The sequence below is a fragment of the Equus caballus genome, chromosome 5 (genome assembly GCF_041296265.1).
Source record: "Equus caballus isolate H_3958 breed thoroughbred chromosome 5, TB-T2T, whole genome shotgun sequence".
Taxonomy (NCBI): domain Eukaryota; kingdom Metazoa; phylum Chordata; class Mammalia; order Perissodactyla; family Equidae; genus Equus; species Equus caballus.
The window spans coordinates 99770331-99788305 of NC_091688.1; the positions used below are offsets into that span (position 1 = coordinate 99770331).

Sequence of the window (17975 nt, forward strand, 5' to 3'; positions counted from 1 at the left end):
GTGATGCCAATGGTGGTTGGAATGGAGAAGAGTGGATAAGGTCAAAAAGGAAAATTACAACCTAAAATCGGCAGGACCTCGTCATTGAGTGCAGGCAGAGGATGGATCTGCAGATTTCTATTTTAAGTAACTAGGATAAAGATGGTGCCATGTATTGTGCTGGCAAATACAGGAAAACAGGAAAACAAGTAAGTTTACCGGGGAGTTGAGTTCACAAACACGTTAATTTCAAGAGGCCAGAGGGATACGCAGGTGAAAACATTCATTTGGCGCTTGGGTATCCCACTCTGAAGCTCAGGAATAACAGCGTCGGAATTTAAGCAGGGCTTCAACCATCATAGTAGTCGAGAGCCAATCCTGAAATGAGGGTCTATTAGTCTTCACGACAACTGTATGAGATAGGCCATATAACTCTTATTTAAGAAATGAAAAAGCTGAGGCCCAGAGAGGTGAAATCACTTGCCCAAGGTCCCACAGTAAGCGGCAGAGAAGAACTCCAATGCAAGTCTGACTTCCAAACCTAAACTATTCCATCTTTGCTGTGATGCCTCTTGAGAAGGGAGTCTGGGACAGATGTGAACCCTGGGGGGAGTTGATATTTGAGAAGTGGACACAGGAGGAAGAGCTATTTGCTCTGTCGCACTGAGAGACTGACCAGGTTTCTGAAGCCCTGTAAAGACGAACGCTGCAAAGAGAACCTTGCAAATGTGGCAATGGCCACCTGGGCTTCTGAATATACGTCTGAAACATCCTCTGCAGCAAAATGTAAGAAGGGAACTAACTCTTATTGAGCAACTACTGTACATTAAATATTATACTCTATACAAGACTAAATAATCTCAGATAATCCTCACCACTCTATGATATATGATTAGCTATTATTGGCCTTTTACAGACGAGAAAATCAAAGCTTAGGGGAGTTAAAAGCTCACTGAAAGATAAAAGCCACAGATGGATGGTACTCTAGCTCATGATGGTCAGACTCTAAGGCCCAGGCACCTTCCACTCTCCAATATACCATGTGGCCTTCCTGTCTAGTGAGGCGTTAGTGATGTCACTAGAACCGGTCATGCAGAGAGTGATCACTGAGTCTAAACAGGACAAAACCTTGAGCAAGTTCAAGTTGGTGAAGTTGGTCCATAACGCCCTTTAGAAAATTACTTTTAATAACATTTAAATTCTTCTCATAGATTTACTCTAAAATGCAATTTCCAGTAAGGCCCAAGGGTAAATCCAGCCCAGTTAATCCTGTCCTACTCAGTGACAAGTGGTGTTCATAGTTATGCTCCTGAGGGGCAGCAGGATCCTGGATAGGTCTTCGTGTTTGGGCTTCTTCCCTGTTCCAAGCTCTTCTCCACACTCTTGGCAGGGTGGTTTTCCAAATCTGCAAGTCTGATCAGGTCATGCCCCTGCCTAAAATCTGTCAGCTCTTTTCCTCATAGATCCACCCCCTTTCGAGGTGTACAAGACCGTTCGTCATGACAAGCTCACCTACTCACTGGCTTTATCTCCTGCTGCTGCCCTCGTGCCACACCACAGCCCAGTGACACTGCCCCCTGCATCCTCCCTCACAACGCGCCTTTTCAGCCCCAGGTGCTGAGCACACTCTTCCTTCTGCTTTGAATTTCCCTTTGCAACATGTTCACCCAGCAAAACTACTTGGGCTTCAGGATAAAACTTAATCATCACCTCCCCTGGGAAGGTCGCCTTGGTAACACCATCTAGGCAGCGCTGGTTGCCCTTTCCTTGCTGCAACTGTCAGAACTCGTGAATGCCTTATTATTATTATTACTGTGGCCTTTGTATTATTGCTGCCTTGTTATTGCAACTGCTTCTTGAGTATGACCTCTCATTTTCATGACTTCCCTTTATAGGAGGGCTCCCTGTGCGGGTTCTCCCTCCGCCTCTCCAGTTTCTAGCAGAATGATTGGCAAATGAAATAAATTTGATAAATAGCTGAACAAATGAAAGCTATTCAAATCAAAGAAAGATTAAATCTTAGATACAAATTTTTGTCTAAATGTGAGTCATAATCACACAGCTTTGTAATGAATCTTTTTTAAAAAATTAAATTTCTAGAGGATTACTGAAATGAACCCAAAGGCATGAACACGGACTGCTTAACATGCTGTGCACAAGGCTGTGTGTCAAACGCCAATGAACAAGAGCAAAGCAGAAGCTCCCTGAAGCCGGGGAAGGCGGTGTTTTCAAACGCCCGTTACAGCCGAGTCAACGCGCACATCTTCTGAAGGCTCTATGGGCATTCACGGGGCCTTGGGTTTTAATATCGCCTGCCCTTGGGGCTTAAAAGATGGTATCAGGGACCACTTCTGGGCGGACTGACGGAGAGATCCAGACTCTCTTCAGGGATAAATTGGAGCTCACCAGGTTGAACATAGACCCCAAGTGTCCAATTCCATGAAAGACAGGGTCAGCCCTTGAGCTACAGGAAACCTGAGGGGAGGTCGCCTTGGTTACAGGAGCAGAAAGTTGTTTTAACATTGTTTCAGTGTTTATTCAGAGTAACACAGATCCTCACGTCATCCTGTCCCGTCCATTGTCCTCACATACGCCAAATTAAGAGGGGCAGTGACAAAGTCAGCACAAGGATTCTTGTAGTCAAACATGTAGACTGGAAGTCCACCTCTACATCGAAAATTCCCGCTCAGAGGAAGAAGATGATGCGGATTTGCAGAGAACGCTTGGCTTCGTACAAGGCGTCCTGGGAGGGGAGCCAGGCACCAGGATTTTGTCACAGCTCTGCCTCTGATCGGCTATGAGTTTTTAGGCGAGTCACCTACCCCGGCAGCCTCAGCCACTGACCAGTGGTCTAGACTTGGACAAGTCATGAAAACCCTGTAAGTCTCCATTTCTTCTGGCATAAAATGGGGCTGATCATACCTACCTGTGGGATTTCATGAGGAATAAAGGAGAAAACACGTGTGCTTGCCAGCGCCCTAGAGCAGAGGCGCCCATATCACTTGATGTCTAAGTAACATTTTCACAAAACAGAAATACCTAACAGTTCCAGTCACGAGGTAGTTGGGCACAAATAACTCGATGAGTATTTTTTTGTCCTTAACAACTTAGCAATTGTTTGATAAAAAAAATGATGCACGTAAGTTGAAAGAAAAAAATAGAAAAGAAAATAACAGTTTTATTGTATTTGTAAATATCTTCAACTACTTAATAAAGGGACGTGTGTGCTTGTGGGTCGTGCACAGACCGCCGCCCCCTTCATTTCCTGTTCCACACAGATTTTCATGCCGTCCTTGTTTTCATTACAGTAACCGTCTAAAACCCAGCTTTGCAAAGATATGAAGTCGTCTCAGGGAATGTGGCAAGGTCTAAGGTCGAAAGTGTGAAGGACCTTAAGCTCGTTCAGTGTCTGACGGATATTACTGGGTTCCGCCTGAAAATTTAAAGTATCCTGTGGCACCCACGGTAGCCTGGGGCGCCTCGGCACAGAGTTTGGGAACTATGGCCCTAGCACGTAGTAGGAGGGGTCAGGAGGGATCTGGACTAGATGAATTATCACTTTTAAGTAAATAATTCTATAATTTGTTAGTTTTTATTGCTTTTCTTATACTGGTCTGGATAGAATTCATGTAAAGAAAACAAATTTAAATCACCTGTTTCCCTTTTTTCTGGATTAAAAGGCACCTTTATCATCAAAACAAGTCACTGGTGTTAGCATCTGTATCTCAATAGTCTTTGACACTGAAGGTTGCCAGTATGTATTAATTATTGTAAAAAGAGGTAAATATCTTAAAAAATAGACACATGCTCAAGAGAACCGACTTCCCCCTACACTGGCCAGTTGTGATCTTTTCTACTTGAACTACAAAGGAATTAAAATATGTTCACAATCTACCAGCTACACATGGCACTACTTTTTAAGGAATGTTGCATTTAAATGCAAAAACACTCTATTTGGGGAATTTTTATTTATGAAAGATAAAAGCATTTCAGCAAGCATGCAAATCATGCTTAGATGAGGTGAAACTGGGGGAGGAGACAAATGTTGATGCAGAAAGTCCTTTTATTTGGCATGGACAGGGAATAGAGTATGCTAGAAAAATCCCACACTCTAGGAAGGAGAATTAGCACATAAATGCTGTCTGGGCTCCATCTTGTGTCAGTGGCCACTTACTGTTAATGGCTATTTGAAGTATTACGTTAAGAAGGATTCTGAGGAAAATTTAGGCTCTTTAAAATATTAGTGATGTCTGTCATGGATTCAGGAGCAGAGACTGGCACCACACATGCCACATGTTTGCTATTTCTGGCTGAAATGAGTAGAACTCCAGAACATCCTCTCCCTCCCACTTTTAAGGAAAAAAAAGCCAGATCTCATTTTGCTTACTTATTTTACTATTTCACATTAAAAATTAAAAATAATTATAAAGCAACTCAGGCTTTAAATAAAATTCTTAGTCTCATAGAATGTTGGATCAACAGCTTTCTGCTGTAACAGAGATGACTCAGGTCAGAGAGGGAGCACACACATCTTTGGGAATAGTCCCAGAGTAGAAATATTAGGAAATATTAAGAGCACAGCCACATTAAGTTTAAAAACACCTGAGCATCATTTTCTCCTACTATTCTGAAGGAATAATTCCCTTCATTTGATACTTAATAGTTTGCTGTAAGATGCTGTTGCAGTCTCCAAAACGCTCATCACGGATCTTTCTAAAAATCTTTTGAGATAATTGTAGATTCACATACATTTGTCAGAAATAATAGAGACACCCGTGTACCCTTCACTCCCTTTCCCATTCTGATGGTAAATCTTGTATGACCATAGGACAATATCACAACCAAGAAATTGACATTGATACAATCCACCCAACCATCCAGATTTCACCAGTTTTTACATGCACTTGTGTATGTTATGTGTGTATTTGTATTCTTTAGTGAAGTTTTACAACATACGTAGATTCCTGTGACTGCCCCCGTGGTAAAGCTACAGAACATTCAATTACAAGGATCCCTCGCACTACCCTTTAATAGGCACAACCACTTCCCTCCCTCCGCTCTTCCTAACTCCTGGTAACCACTAATCTCTTTTCCATCTCTATAGATAATTTCAAGAATATTATACAAATGGGATCATACAGCAAGTAACCTTTTAAGGTTGGCTTTTTCAACACAGCATAATTCCCCTGAGACCTCTTGAGTTTGTGTGCATATCAGTAGTTCATTCTTTTTGTCACAGGATAGTATTCTGTAACATGGATTCTGTAGAATGGTGTAACCATTCCCCCTTTATCATCAATGTTATGAAGACGTTAGGAAAGCCAGTGAATGGAAATGCCAAAATACCAACTCTTTTACATGCACAAAACCTGACCATGGAACTCAGGAGTTCACTAGTGTAACTCTTATCTTTACCTTTATCTCATATTTTGTGAGCTTATGGAAGGTATTTGGGGGTATCCTAAGATGCCTTAGCACAGGGAAAATCTGACTAACGGCAACAACACACGATGAGGAGAAATAATGTGTTTTAGGCTGAAAGCTGGGATGGATGACTTCACTGTGGCCTCTTCCCAGGATGGCAATACATTTCACTTCCAGTAGAAATGATGAGCTTTTGGTCGTGCCTGCCTGGAGGGTAGTGATGACAATTCTGAGGTGAGTCCACGCTCAGCAGGAGAAGAACCTAGCTGGTTCCTGATGTCTGCCCCAGGCATTGGTGGAGATATCGTCACATCTGTGCCAGTTGTTTGTCACTGGCAGTGTTAAAGCTAAAGAAAGCCCACATCACCTGAACGGTCCACGATCATCATGAAGTATATAAAAACAGTGTTTAGGAAAACAAACCTGATGAGTGTGTCTCTGGCACTGTTCAGACAAGGGGCTCCCAGCAAACGGAATCATTGAAAATTTTATCCCCGTGGTGGGAAAGCATGGTCCAAGCCAGAACCCCTTCATCACCATCTCCTGATTCCTTTTTATTCCAACTCTGCACACATCAACAGAACAGCTCATTCTGAGAGAGAAAGCACTGACCACAGGAGCCAAAAGTTTTCCCTTCCCCTAACATTTGGGTGTGTAGTAAGGGACAAGCAGGGTGCTAATGCCTTTTATAAACATTATCTCATTAATTCTCACACAATCCTGGGAACTTGGGTCCTGTTACTGTCCCCATTTGCAGACGAAGACTGATGCTTAGAGAAGTTCGGTAACACACACACGCTGGGAAAAGGAAGCCTTGGTGTCCGTCTCCATGGCTTTTCTTGCTGCTGGACCTCTTTCTAATTTTGAATTAATAAACTGGAGTTATGCTCAATATGCGAATCTCTCATAAGTCTGGGCCGCATGCTCATTGACGCGGTCCTGGGGCCTGGTCACTTCGGAAGCTGGCAAAATCAAGAGCCCGGATCCCCAAGGTTAAGGACCAGATCTGGGAAAGGGCAACTCAATGAATTTTCTAAGCCACTTTGCTTAGTCCTGAGCCAGGCTTCCTCAGCCACACCCTTCCTCATCACACTAACAAACCACAACTCAGAGTTCAGCACAAATGGCAGACGTACTGAAAAAAATGGCTGTGGTTATATTTTCAGCACCTACAGGGTGGGAAATTATGTTAGTAATAACAGGTCTAAAAGATTGGGACAAATTTCCCAATGCGACCCACAAAGGAGGAGAAAGAAATAATTTTGAGGACTAAATAAGTGTTAGGAGTTTAATGGGTACAAACCTTTACATTCCAGCAAAATAAAAAAGTTTCTATTTTTTTCTTTCACATATGTTGTTTATTCCCATTAGAGCATCCCACGAATACTCTTCATTCTCACTTCTAGATCTGATACAGAAGTATTTTTAAATTTCTAAATTTGTACTCACATTGCACTTTATAACTGAAAGTTGTGAAGAAGAAAAACGCTTTCTTGTTATGAGGCAACCATGAACAAGAGTCTTCCACTTCTCCTCTCATAGTCTTATTCACCAGGAATCTTGCAAAACTTAGCAGAAATTTGTTCTATTCTTTAATTTAAGAATATTATTAGATAAATATTCTTTAAAATATGTTGGTGTCTCAAGTTTATTTAGGAGAAGAGGAAACCAAAGCATATGAGAGATTAAAAATAATACTTGGCAAGTTACACAACAAATGAGGAACAGAGCTAGGTCTCAGCTGGGTCTGTTTTTGACTTCAAGTGAAATATATTCTGCCGTATAACTCACATCAGCACCGTTTTCCTAAATGACTGGATGGCAATCTCCTAAGAGATCTAGGTGCCGAATCAGCCACATGCAGTAATAAGTGCTATGAGCCAGCTGGCTCCACCAACCCATGTGAAAAGTGCACAGACCTGTGGGGCAAGAGAAACTCTCACTCATCGCTGGTGGGAATGCAAAATGGTACAGCCACTTTGAAGACAGTTTAGTGGTTTCCTACAACACCAAATATGCTTTTACCATACGATCTAGCTACTTGAGCTCCTGGGTATTTACCCAAAGGAGTAGAAAATTTATGTCCACACGAGAACCTGTACATGGATGTCTGCAGCACCTTTCTTCATAATTGCCCAAACTTGGAAGCAACCAAGATGTCCTTCAGTAGGTGCCTGGATGAATAAACTCTGGGACCTCCAGATAATGGACTATTATTCAGGGTTAAAAAAAAAAAAAAGAACTATCAAGCTATGAAAACACGGAGGAAACTTAAATGCATACTATTAAATGAAAGATGCCAGTCTGAAAAGGCTCATCCCGCATGATGCCAACTACAAGACCTTCCAGAAAAGGCAACACTACAGAGACTGTAAAAAGATTAATAGTTGCCGGGGATTAGAGGGGAGGGAGGGACGAACAGGTGGAGCACAGAGGATTTTTAGGGCAGTTAAAATACTCTGTATGATACCACAATGGTGGATACATGTCATTATACATTTGTCCAAAGCTGTTGAATATACAACACGAAGAGTGAACCATAAGGTAAACTACGGACTTTGGGTGACAATGATGTGACCATGTAGGTTCATAGATTGTAGCAAATGTACCACTCTGTTGGGGGAGGTTCACAGTGGGGGAGGCTGTATGTGTATGGGGGGCTGGGAGGATACAGAAATTCTTGGTGCTGTTCACTTAATTTTGCTGCAAACCTAAAACTTCTCTAAAACATAAAGTCTATTAAAAAAAACAGTGAACAGAACTGGCAAAAGAAGGGACTTTATCAAAATGGGGGGAAAGGAGAATCTGTGTCCATCACCTAGATAAGATCATTCTCATAGGCTTCTGTTGAGCCTAAGAATCATACTCTTGGCCTAAATAAAGTAAAATTATCTGAGAAAATTTTCTTGTTTAGCAATTGGATCAAGATTCTTTGTAAGGAGAAATCTGGCATTGTTTGGAAAGTGGTTTGATAAGATGCTTTGGGACTTTGGTACCAAATCCAGAATGTGGAGAGAGGCTGCAGGATAGAAAGAAGTGTCAGAGACCTCTTCTCTCTCCCTGAAGTAGTATGGTCAATGCTCAACTTTAGAGAAAAATTAATGAACACAGAAGCTTTCAAGTTTACTGTGAGTGCACGATATTAAAATGTCTCCATTGCCCCTGAAAAATATTTAGCAAATTTTACATTCCTCAATAATGCAGAAAGAGTGATGAGAGCGGGGTTTTTTTTTTTGTTGGGGTAGTTTGAAAAGGAGGACAAGTGGGCCATTGACATCTGGGCTTCAGAAATAGAATGTCATTCTTATTTTTAAAAATTCAGATATACAGCACACACACTTGAAACCAAAAATTCAGATGAAAATTATTTTCTAATGTGTCTTCCAATTTTATAGAGATTCACCATAAGACTCTGTTAATCAAACTAACAGATGTTGACAGAATCCAATTATTCTTATGAACACACAATGAGGATAACATTTGTCTTTATCTTCAAACAGATTAGGATTACCCAAAAGGCCATCTATGCACTTGCTTAGGGCACTGAAAATGGGAAAAAAATTTTGAAGAGTGATATTTCCTAAACCAAGTACAGAAATTTTTGAAATTTGCTAGACTTTCTTACCCTTATTTGATTGAATAGCATCATTTTTATTTTGAATTAGATATAGTGGTAGAGTAGATGACAACATCTTTTCAGTACTCTTAGGGTCTTAATCTAATTTCTGTCCCCAAGGAATTTAAAAACTCATTGGGGAGGTGAAAACACACAGGAAACAAAGATGCTACACAGCATTCTATCATCACACGACAAGCAGTATCTCAATCTGTAAACCCAATAGAAATTTTATGAGACCTTGACATAGTTTTATAGAAGAGATGAGACTTAAGCTGGGCCAGAAGGACTGGGAAGGACCTTGACACTCAGAAGGAGAGGTGGAATTTTTACAGCCACAGAGTCTGAATAGCCAGCCATTTCCATGACTTCTGAAGATGGTTCCTTTAAAAGTCTTTACTTGCAGGTAATGTTTTAGGAATTTGTCGTCAAACACCCTCACTTGTTGATCGTCAGGGCTTAGGGTCATTAGACATAAGGGAACGCAGCACCAGCAGAGCGTTTTCTGTGGGTGTTTGGATTTTCACCACAGGCATGGAGCTTGATGGAGAGGGGCAGGAAGTCCCAGCACAGCGCAAGAGCCCCTGGGAAAACCCGTCTTCAGGGAACTCATGGCCTAGAAAGGCCAACAGTCTGAATGTGCTTTGAGGACTCTTGACCTTCTAGTTCACTGTTTAGGGAATCTGTTTTGTTTCGTTTTAAGAAATGAAGAGAAGGAAATTTTTGTGCCCAAATGATTTAAGAAAACAAAGTCTAAAATAGACAGATCTTAGCCTCTTCGGTGAACATCAAATTAATTCCTTCTATTTCCTTCCAGTCATGAGAATCCCCTGAACTCTTCGCCTTCTCTTCACCCCCACCCAATACCATCACCCCATAGCATATAGGGATCAGAAATCTAAGTGAAGAACGTTAATGATGACATATTTAGATGCTAAACAGAACATAAGACATGTTTTTGAATTGATTAAAGTAGGCTTGTGTTTTACTGCTGGGGAAAAAATATTAGGAAGGTATGGGTTCTACTTCTGTTTCTTGCATTAGGTAGAAGATTTTTTTTTCTTTTCTTACCACATTTCTACCAAATCTTACTCTTTTAACTGCCAGACCAAGGAGGCTATATATTTCCCTTATTTAAAAAACTTAAAGGACACTTAACAATAATAGAATTTTGGTTACTTCAACGAAAATGTTCAGCTGAGGATCTATTGCAAATGGTGTCCAAAGAATAAAACACGAATTAAACGTGAAATCAAAAGGGAGATAAGAATGAAGAATGAGAATGGGATATTGTGAAGGTTAACTGCACATGAGCTGTGCTTAGAGCTTTCTAGATCTTGACCTCCAGTGAAATGGAAAATACAGGAAGGAAGATCAACTAGAAATAGTGAAAAATTAACTCTCTTCAATTAATTCTTATTTCTTTCCTTTCACTGTAAAAGTCAAATTACCATATATTATTAGTCTGAATATATCTTTGCCTTGGATCACTTGGCCTCAAATATTGACAAATCTTGCATATTAATATATTGGTCCTTCCTAGAACATCGAAACACCATTGCTCCATTTTCTGAACAGTTCAATGAAGTAGGGGAGGTCCTAACATTTCCACATTTTGTAGGTGGAGTCACTGGAGGAGAGAGAGGGCAATGCTTCTAAGAGACTCTACTGTGAGTCAGGGGCAACTTGGGGTGTAAGCAAGAGTACTTGGGTATTATTTTATTACTTCAGTCTAATGCCTCAAGGGGACAAATATCTATGCAGTGATTCCAGTTTTCTTTAGTTAGTGAGAAAAGATGATGTCCTAGCAATAATTTTCCTTCCTTCAAGGGGATCATAGTGGCTCAGACAGGAACTAGCCATGTAAACAAATGTAAGACCACGTGACAAAGGAAGATGCAGAAGAAAGATACTGTTCATCTCTGCCTGTTGGAAGATGGGGCTCAACCAAGGACGCGCATCGAAATGCAGCTGAGACAGCGTAGCGGTTTCCTCTTTAGTTTGCCGAATGACAGGGTGTCTGGCTCAGAGAATTATTCCTATATGTATTTAGTCACATACTGAGGAACTTGGGTTTTTGTTTATTAAAATTAAAATTAGGATCATCAGTTTCTGCAATGGTTAAATCCAGCTTGTAAGCGAATAGTCAGTCCCAAAGGTTGAGAAAGCTTAGGGTGCATGAGAACAAACTAAGGAGCTCACTCAATGCAGTGACGGGGCCCACTCCCCGAGGCTCCGTAGAACCCTGAGGTTCATCTGAATTTCGAGCAAGCACTTTAGGAGATTCTGGGGCAAGGAGATTGTGGCACACACTCTGAGAATCCTTTGGATGTATCCAAGCTTCCCTAACTACTTTCTAGAGCTGATGGCTCATCTCTTGTGCAAATCCACCTTCAGGTCTCATCAAAACCACTTCGACTTTTCTGGCATATATCCACTCTAGCTGGGCATTTTATTTGGGAAACCGTATATAATTTGAGGTACTTACAGGCATATCTATCTCACCTTCTCCTCGATAAGTGACTTTTAATCAGGGCCTAAAAAGTCATGTGTAATTCAGATATTTATGAATCAATGTCAAACACATCAGAGATTTGATGTATTAAAGAACTTTATAATATGTGTAAAATAAAATCACTTCCTAATCTATATTTTCTTCAGAAATCTGAGTTTAAGTTGGGTTTGCTTTAAAGCAACATACACCTCTAGGTTAACATTCTTTTTTCTAGCATAGTGCAACTGGGTGTCACTCTGTTAAAGTGACTAAAGACCTGAGGATTTAGGAACGAGATTTGGGGGCTAGATAATCTGAGGTTATCCCAGATGGATCATCTTTTTAACCTGTTTCATGCAGAGATAACTCGAATTGCTTGCTATGTCCTTGACCGAAAAGGGTTAACTGCCTTTCCACTGCCATAAACTGGCAAAGCCCTTTACAAAAAAAACGATGTTCGGTCTGTGAAGTGTGTTTTCCCCTCACTTAGTCAAACACTTAGAGGTAAATGCCTTTCCCCGATCTCCCAGAGAACAATGACTCTCCATTCATATTTGTAGGCCCGGGACGTGACCCGTTTTCACACACAGTTTCCCTGGAAGGGACGTTAACAGTGAAGTCCTTCTACCTCCCCTTGCCAGTTCATCCGGCCACTTCTCCTGAGAAAAAGTACCTCAGAGCAAAGCCATCCCTTCCCAAAGGCAGCGTTACACAATCAAGGATGTTCTATATTACCCAGCCCGTTGCTTTTCTAGTCCACTTCTACTCATTCAGAATTTATGAACGCTTTCAACATCAAGATGACCTTTCTTCAGATTGCTAGATAACCCACAGCCTTCTTTACCAGCCGTGTGAGCATGGCTGAGTGAAGGAGCGTTGAATGGACTTGGCGAGACAGAGATTCCAGTCCCATTGTCACCACTCTCAGGCTGTCCCTTCTCCTTTCTGTGAGGGGAGATTCAGAATCCCTCCTCCTCCTCTCTGAGTTCTGGGTCAGTGTTTCTCCTTTTCTTTCTGTATGATTCTGATGCCAAAGTGGTTGGTGACCTGGCTTTGTTTCCAACAAGACACCCATTAGTGGGCAATGCAGCACCTCCTCACGGTGCACCGTGGTCCCAGGTTCCACATCATCTGTGACAAGCACCCCCTAGGCAGGGTGAGAGGTCATCTCTTGTGAGCTCAGGTGGCCCCTTAGATAGAACGCGGGCAACTGAGACTTTGTGAGGCCAATTAGATCACAATACAAGAGGATTAGCCCAATTATAGTCTACTCATTTGTCTGTAATTAATGTCCTGTGCCTTTCTTCATTTGCTGAAGTAAAATTTGGTAAAAGTCTCCAGTCCTTTTTGTTTTGATGGTTAAGTGTTAAGCATGTCAGGACCAAACACATTAGGTGCCATGTGTTACTGAGACAATCATTCTCCAGTCATCAGCAGGAAACACAAAAGAAAACTCCACTTCTTTGGAGTTTTCCAACGAAGAATGTATAATAACTTGGCTTGGGCTGAGCTGAGGATGTGAGCAAAGCATTTTAAACTTAAGAGAATGCATGGACCTTAATACTTGAATTATTTTTATAGAAATGGGTGTTGCTCATACACAGTTTTTACTTATCCTTTGAGTCAATACTGGCAGACCTACTAGGAAATACCTTGTTGACAGTTATTACGTGCAATCGAAAGTAATAAAAACTACATTCTATAATAACAGTAACTGTTCTATTATAGTTCTAGTAACTGTTGAAGCTAGAATTTGATAACAGGCAGGCTGACTCCAGAGCCTTGACTCCTTAACCGCTGTACTGCCCTGCCTTATAGGAACTAATGAGTAGTTTAAATAGATTGAGCTTTTGAGTCTAACGTAGTGAGGTTTCATGGTTTATTCTCAGGTCTCAGGGTGTTTCAGTCACTAAGAAAACAAGTAATGGTGGTAAGAAAAAAGTTACAGAATAAAGTTTCTCCAATTTTTTCCATACACTTTTTAAAGGTTTGGTATCTATGAAGACTTATCTACAGGTCAGAGCTAGGAGATCGCAAGAAATGTACCAAGCACTATACTGAGTATTGAAGACAGAGCAACAAACAAAATTTTTGCTGTATATGGAGAGACAGACAGTGAACAACTAAATAATCCATCTCGTGTCAGGTGGAGAGAAAGACAGGAAAAAGCAGATTCAGGTGACAGAGAGTTTTGAAGTAGTGCGTCCTTTTTTATGTGCTGGGCTTGAGGAAGCCCTCCCCGGTTAGAAGACATCTGAGCAGAGACCTAAACGAAGTAAGGGAATGTACTGTGTGCTGACCAGGGGAAGAAAGTTCCAGGGAGCAGGAAGAGCAAGTGCAAAGATCCTGAAGCAAGAACATGCTTGAAGGGACAGGAAACAGCAAGGACCTAATGTGGTTGGAAGAAGGTGGAGGAGGAAGTCGGAGAGATTTTGGGTCTCTGGGTTACCTAGGGATTTGTAGGCAATTGTTAGGAGTTTGGCTCTTTTTTTGAGTGAGACGGAAAGCCATTTGAGCGCATTAAAGAGTTGTGATATGATCTACCTTACATTTTAAAGGGATCGCCTTTGCTGTCATGTAGAGAATCCACAGAAGTGGGGCTAAGATGAAAACAGAGCGGATAATTAGGAGGCTATTAAAATCGACCATCTGAGAGCAGACTGTGGCTTAGGCCGGGGTGAAAGCTTCGGAGATGCTGAGGAGTGAGTGTATCTGGGATATATTCGGACACTAGAGAGAATAGGATAGTTGGTTGATTGGATGTGGTGTGTGAGAAACAGAGAGGAGTCAGGGATGAGTCAAAACTTTTGGTCAGAGCAACTGGCAGGACGAGGTCAGCACTTACTAGGACGAGGAAGAAGAACGAATGAATGGCCAGTTGTGCCTGGGTGGGGGTGTCGCCAAAAACAGTCTTTATAGGAAGAAATAACATTTGAACAGAATTGGGAATCGGTATTATACAGTTAGGGAGGGTCGTCCAGGGAGTTTGAACAAGGATGGTTCTTATTTCCATCAGAATGGGCACTATGAGCCACGGCAGATAAGAAAGTAAGGACGTTGTGAAAACTACAAGCGGTCTGTTAGGACGGGAGCAGAAGGTGTAAGACGGGGAGCCAGCAGGGCCCCAATTGTATGAGACTTTCCTGTGTGCAAGGCATCCGCGTGTCCACCACCGTACGCCCATCATCGTACACCCTAATGGGAGTGCCCAGAGACACGTAAAGGGCTGGGCTAGTGAAAAGTGGGTGAAGCTGAGCATATGTAGCCTTGAGAAAGAGTGTGCTGGGTACTGACATGGTGGGAAAACAGGGCAGTCACGGCTTCTCTTCGATTTAGCTTCTTCAAAGAGGATGAAAACAAGCAACAAAAATAACAACAAAACTTGGTTAATCCTACCAGTAATCATGTACACTATTTTAGGAACCCCACATAAAGGGAAGTGAAACCCCAGTCTCTGACACACTTAAAGAGGAAGACAGAAAGTCCTGCTCTCCTTCTTGCGTTAGATTTTCATCTAGATGATCTGGAAAACACGTGTGTGTCTCTGGATCCTTTACTTGTAGACACATCACCACATCCTCTCTGCTTCCTGCTCTGGATACTCATTCCACCATGAACAAATGCCCGGGACCAGCGAGTCCATTTGTCGCGTAAAGGGCATGGGGACACACACTGTTTGAACCCAGGCTCAGTCAGGATTTTGAGTTTCTAGGCAAGTCACTTACCATCTTTGCTTCAATACCCATTAAATAAAACAGGATAAAAATAACTGCTTTACTGGGGCTGCCCAGAGGCATAGAGGTTAAATTCCTGCGCCCCGCTTCCGAGGCCTGGGTTTGCAGGTTTGGATCCCGGGCACGGATCTAGCACAGCCTGTCAAGCCACACTGTGGCAGCATCCCACATAGAATAGAGGAAGATGGGCACAGATGTTAGCTCAGCGACAATCTTCCTCAAGCAAAAAGATGAAGATTGGCAACAGATGTTAGCTCAGGGCCAATCTTCCTCAGAAAAAAACAAAACCAAACCACAACTGCTTTACTTAACCTCATAGGAGGAATGGGGTATATGAGAGCATTTTATAAAATGCTTCACAAAAGCTAAGGCACTTTAAACATGCAAATTATATATTGCATAAGATAAAGTTTGTGAACTATTTTTTCTTAACTCTAACCTTCCCAAGCAGCTTATAAACTCCTAACGGGCAGGACTCAATTTTTCACCCCAGCGGTTCCCAGGTGAGTTGGTCATTAGCCCCATCTGGGAAGTCTTTTAAAGATACACATTCACAGACTCATGCAGATATCCTGACTCAGAATCTCCAGGGTTGGGTTCAGGAACAGGAGCTCCCGTGTGACTCAGATGACAGTCAGATTGGGGAACTATTGTCACGCGACACTGGATATTGTTCACCCCCAGTAATGCCCGTAACAGGACATGGTAGGAACTTATATCTGAAACTGAGAATGATTAAAATATAAGTGTCTCTGCAAGAGGTAAGATCTTGAAAAAGTCACACTCATTTATAAGTGACAATGTGATATTTCAGTCAGAATAGGTCTTAATAGGGAAATGATCCCTAGAAACTCATCTTGAGGCTAAAAATTAATATCTGGTCTTGAATCCTGACTTTCTACAGGAAGGGAAAGTACAGAAGAAGGAAAGAAAGGAAACTGTTAAGATGTAGCCAAGGATTGAGCCTGCTGCCGTTGTGTCCATCCTGTTCCTCCTTTATCTCTTTTTCTCTCTGGATACACAATACACACTCACACAGACAGGCCTGGATTAGTAACACCTTTCTAGATTTCTACATACATTGGCTCGTCGAATTCAAACTATTAATCATCTGAGTTCCTGCTATGCTCAAAGCCTCATTTTATGTAGAAAAGCAATTGCCTGGGATCTTGCTTACAGGAGGGAAATAAGATGAGTACACCTGTCACTGTAACACAGACGAACGATGGGAATACCCACTAGCTAAAGGGCCCCGAGACCTCTCTCCTCTGTGTGCTTCCCTTGTGACCAGTCTCCTGTGTGGTCAGAATCAGAAGCCAGGGGGATAAAATTAATTAGTTAATTTAAGCATCAAGGTTAGAGTGGATTAAAATTAGAGAATGGCTATCAAACTGAGATACAAATAGCTTAAACGAAATTGTTCAGGGTCAGTTATGAATGACAAGCATTCTTCAAGGGGTTCCTTTACCTGAAGAGGTCCTGGAATACATCACTGGATTAGTCAAGGAGACTTGAAGACGCATGTCTCTGCTGCAAGCACATGCTGTGAGCTGAGAAGGAAAGGGAGTCAGAGGAGGGACCAAGGAAGGCCCTCACGGAGGAAGTGATACTTGAAGTGGACTCTGACGGATGGAAAAATGTTTAATAGACACGGGAGGAGGGCAGGCCCAGTGGCAGCCTGAACTCTATCTGGGAGAAAACCTCCCCTGCCAGTGTGTAGCAGTGTACAGCTAGGGTATAGCAGCTCGGTACTTATTCTAGATACTCCAGTGTGTTCCAACCCACTGGGAGTTGCCCTTCTCAAAGAATAAAATGGAGCTTCCTCAACTCTGCCTGCTGCAGCTGCACTCTGAGCACCAGGCGTGCCCCAGCTGATGCTGTGGCCCTGAGCAGGCAGCAGCCCTGCCTGGGGAGGAGGTGGCGGGGAAAACAAGACGATCACTCTCTTTGTCTAGTTTGTAATCACTGAAGGATAATTCCCAGATCCCCAACTTCAGATGGCACATGGCTAATGAGGAGGCATCTTCTTTCAAGAAGAGTTTGGCATATGGCCACTACCCGTTCCTACCTGCTTTGAGAAGAGGGATGAGAAAAAAGGAGGAAAGATCAGGAAGAGGAGAAGGAGAAGAAAAGAAACAAAACCACAAATGCTTTCAGAAAATTTAAATAGATGAATTTTTGGAGCAAAAATGGTGACTAGAAGAGGCTGGTCCAGAAGACGCCGGCATGTGAGGTAGAGCGGTGTGGTAATAAGAATAGCTATCGATTCCTTGAGTGTTTACCGTGGGCACTGGGTTCACTGTCTCTTCAAATCCTCGCCACAACCCTACAGCCTCCTCTCCAGTTTATAGATGAGGCCACTGCGGCTTGCAAAGGTAAATAGCTTGCACAGATTCCTAAAGCTTTTTAGTGGCTGAGCCAGACTGAATCCAGGTTCCTGATTCCAGAAGCCCACGTCCCTAACCCCACATTATAATAGGATCAAGCACTTAGGATCAGCGATGGGATGCTCCTTTCTTACAGTTCTTTCATTTCACCTAACAAAGAAAGGTTTCTCAGTCTTCCTCATCTTCAGTGACTCCAAATTGATACCTACCACATTAGCACCTCCTTCTCAGGAAGAAAAGTGTTAATGTTACCACATCTCCTTCCTTGTTAACAACAACTTGAAAACAATATTTGTGATTCCAGAGGGACCCAACCCCAGGTCCCATCTCCATATTGTTAC

At 42.2% G+C, this 17975-nt stretch overlaps 1 protein-coding gene across 20 annotated transcripts in view; it reads right to left on the minus strand.

The window, feature by feature from the left end:
* Nucleotides 1-17975, minus strand: part of SGIP1 (SH3GL interacting endocytic adaptor 1) — a 199099-nt gene that overhangs the window by 132952 nt on the left and 48172 nt on the right. Inside the window, exon 1 of one of the 20 annotated variants that reach the window (XM_070267503.1) lies at nucleotides 16716-16820. The exons of 17 other annotated variants lie outside the window; for them this stretch is intronic. In XM_070267503.1, coding sequence (XP_070123604.1) covers nucleotides 16716-16770 — 55 coding nt within the window. In that variant the 5' untranslated portion in view covers nucleotides 16771-16820. Of the gene's footprint in view, nucleotides 1-16715; nucleotides 16821-17975 lie in introns of those variants that run through there. 2 more of the 20 variants (XM_070267514.1, XM_070267519.1) reach the window with 2 other exon arrangements.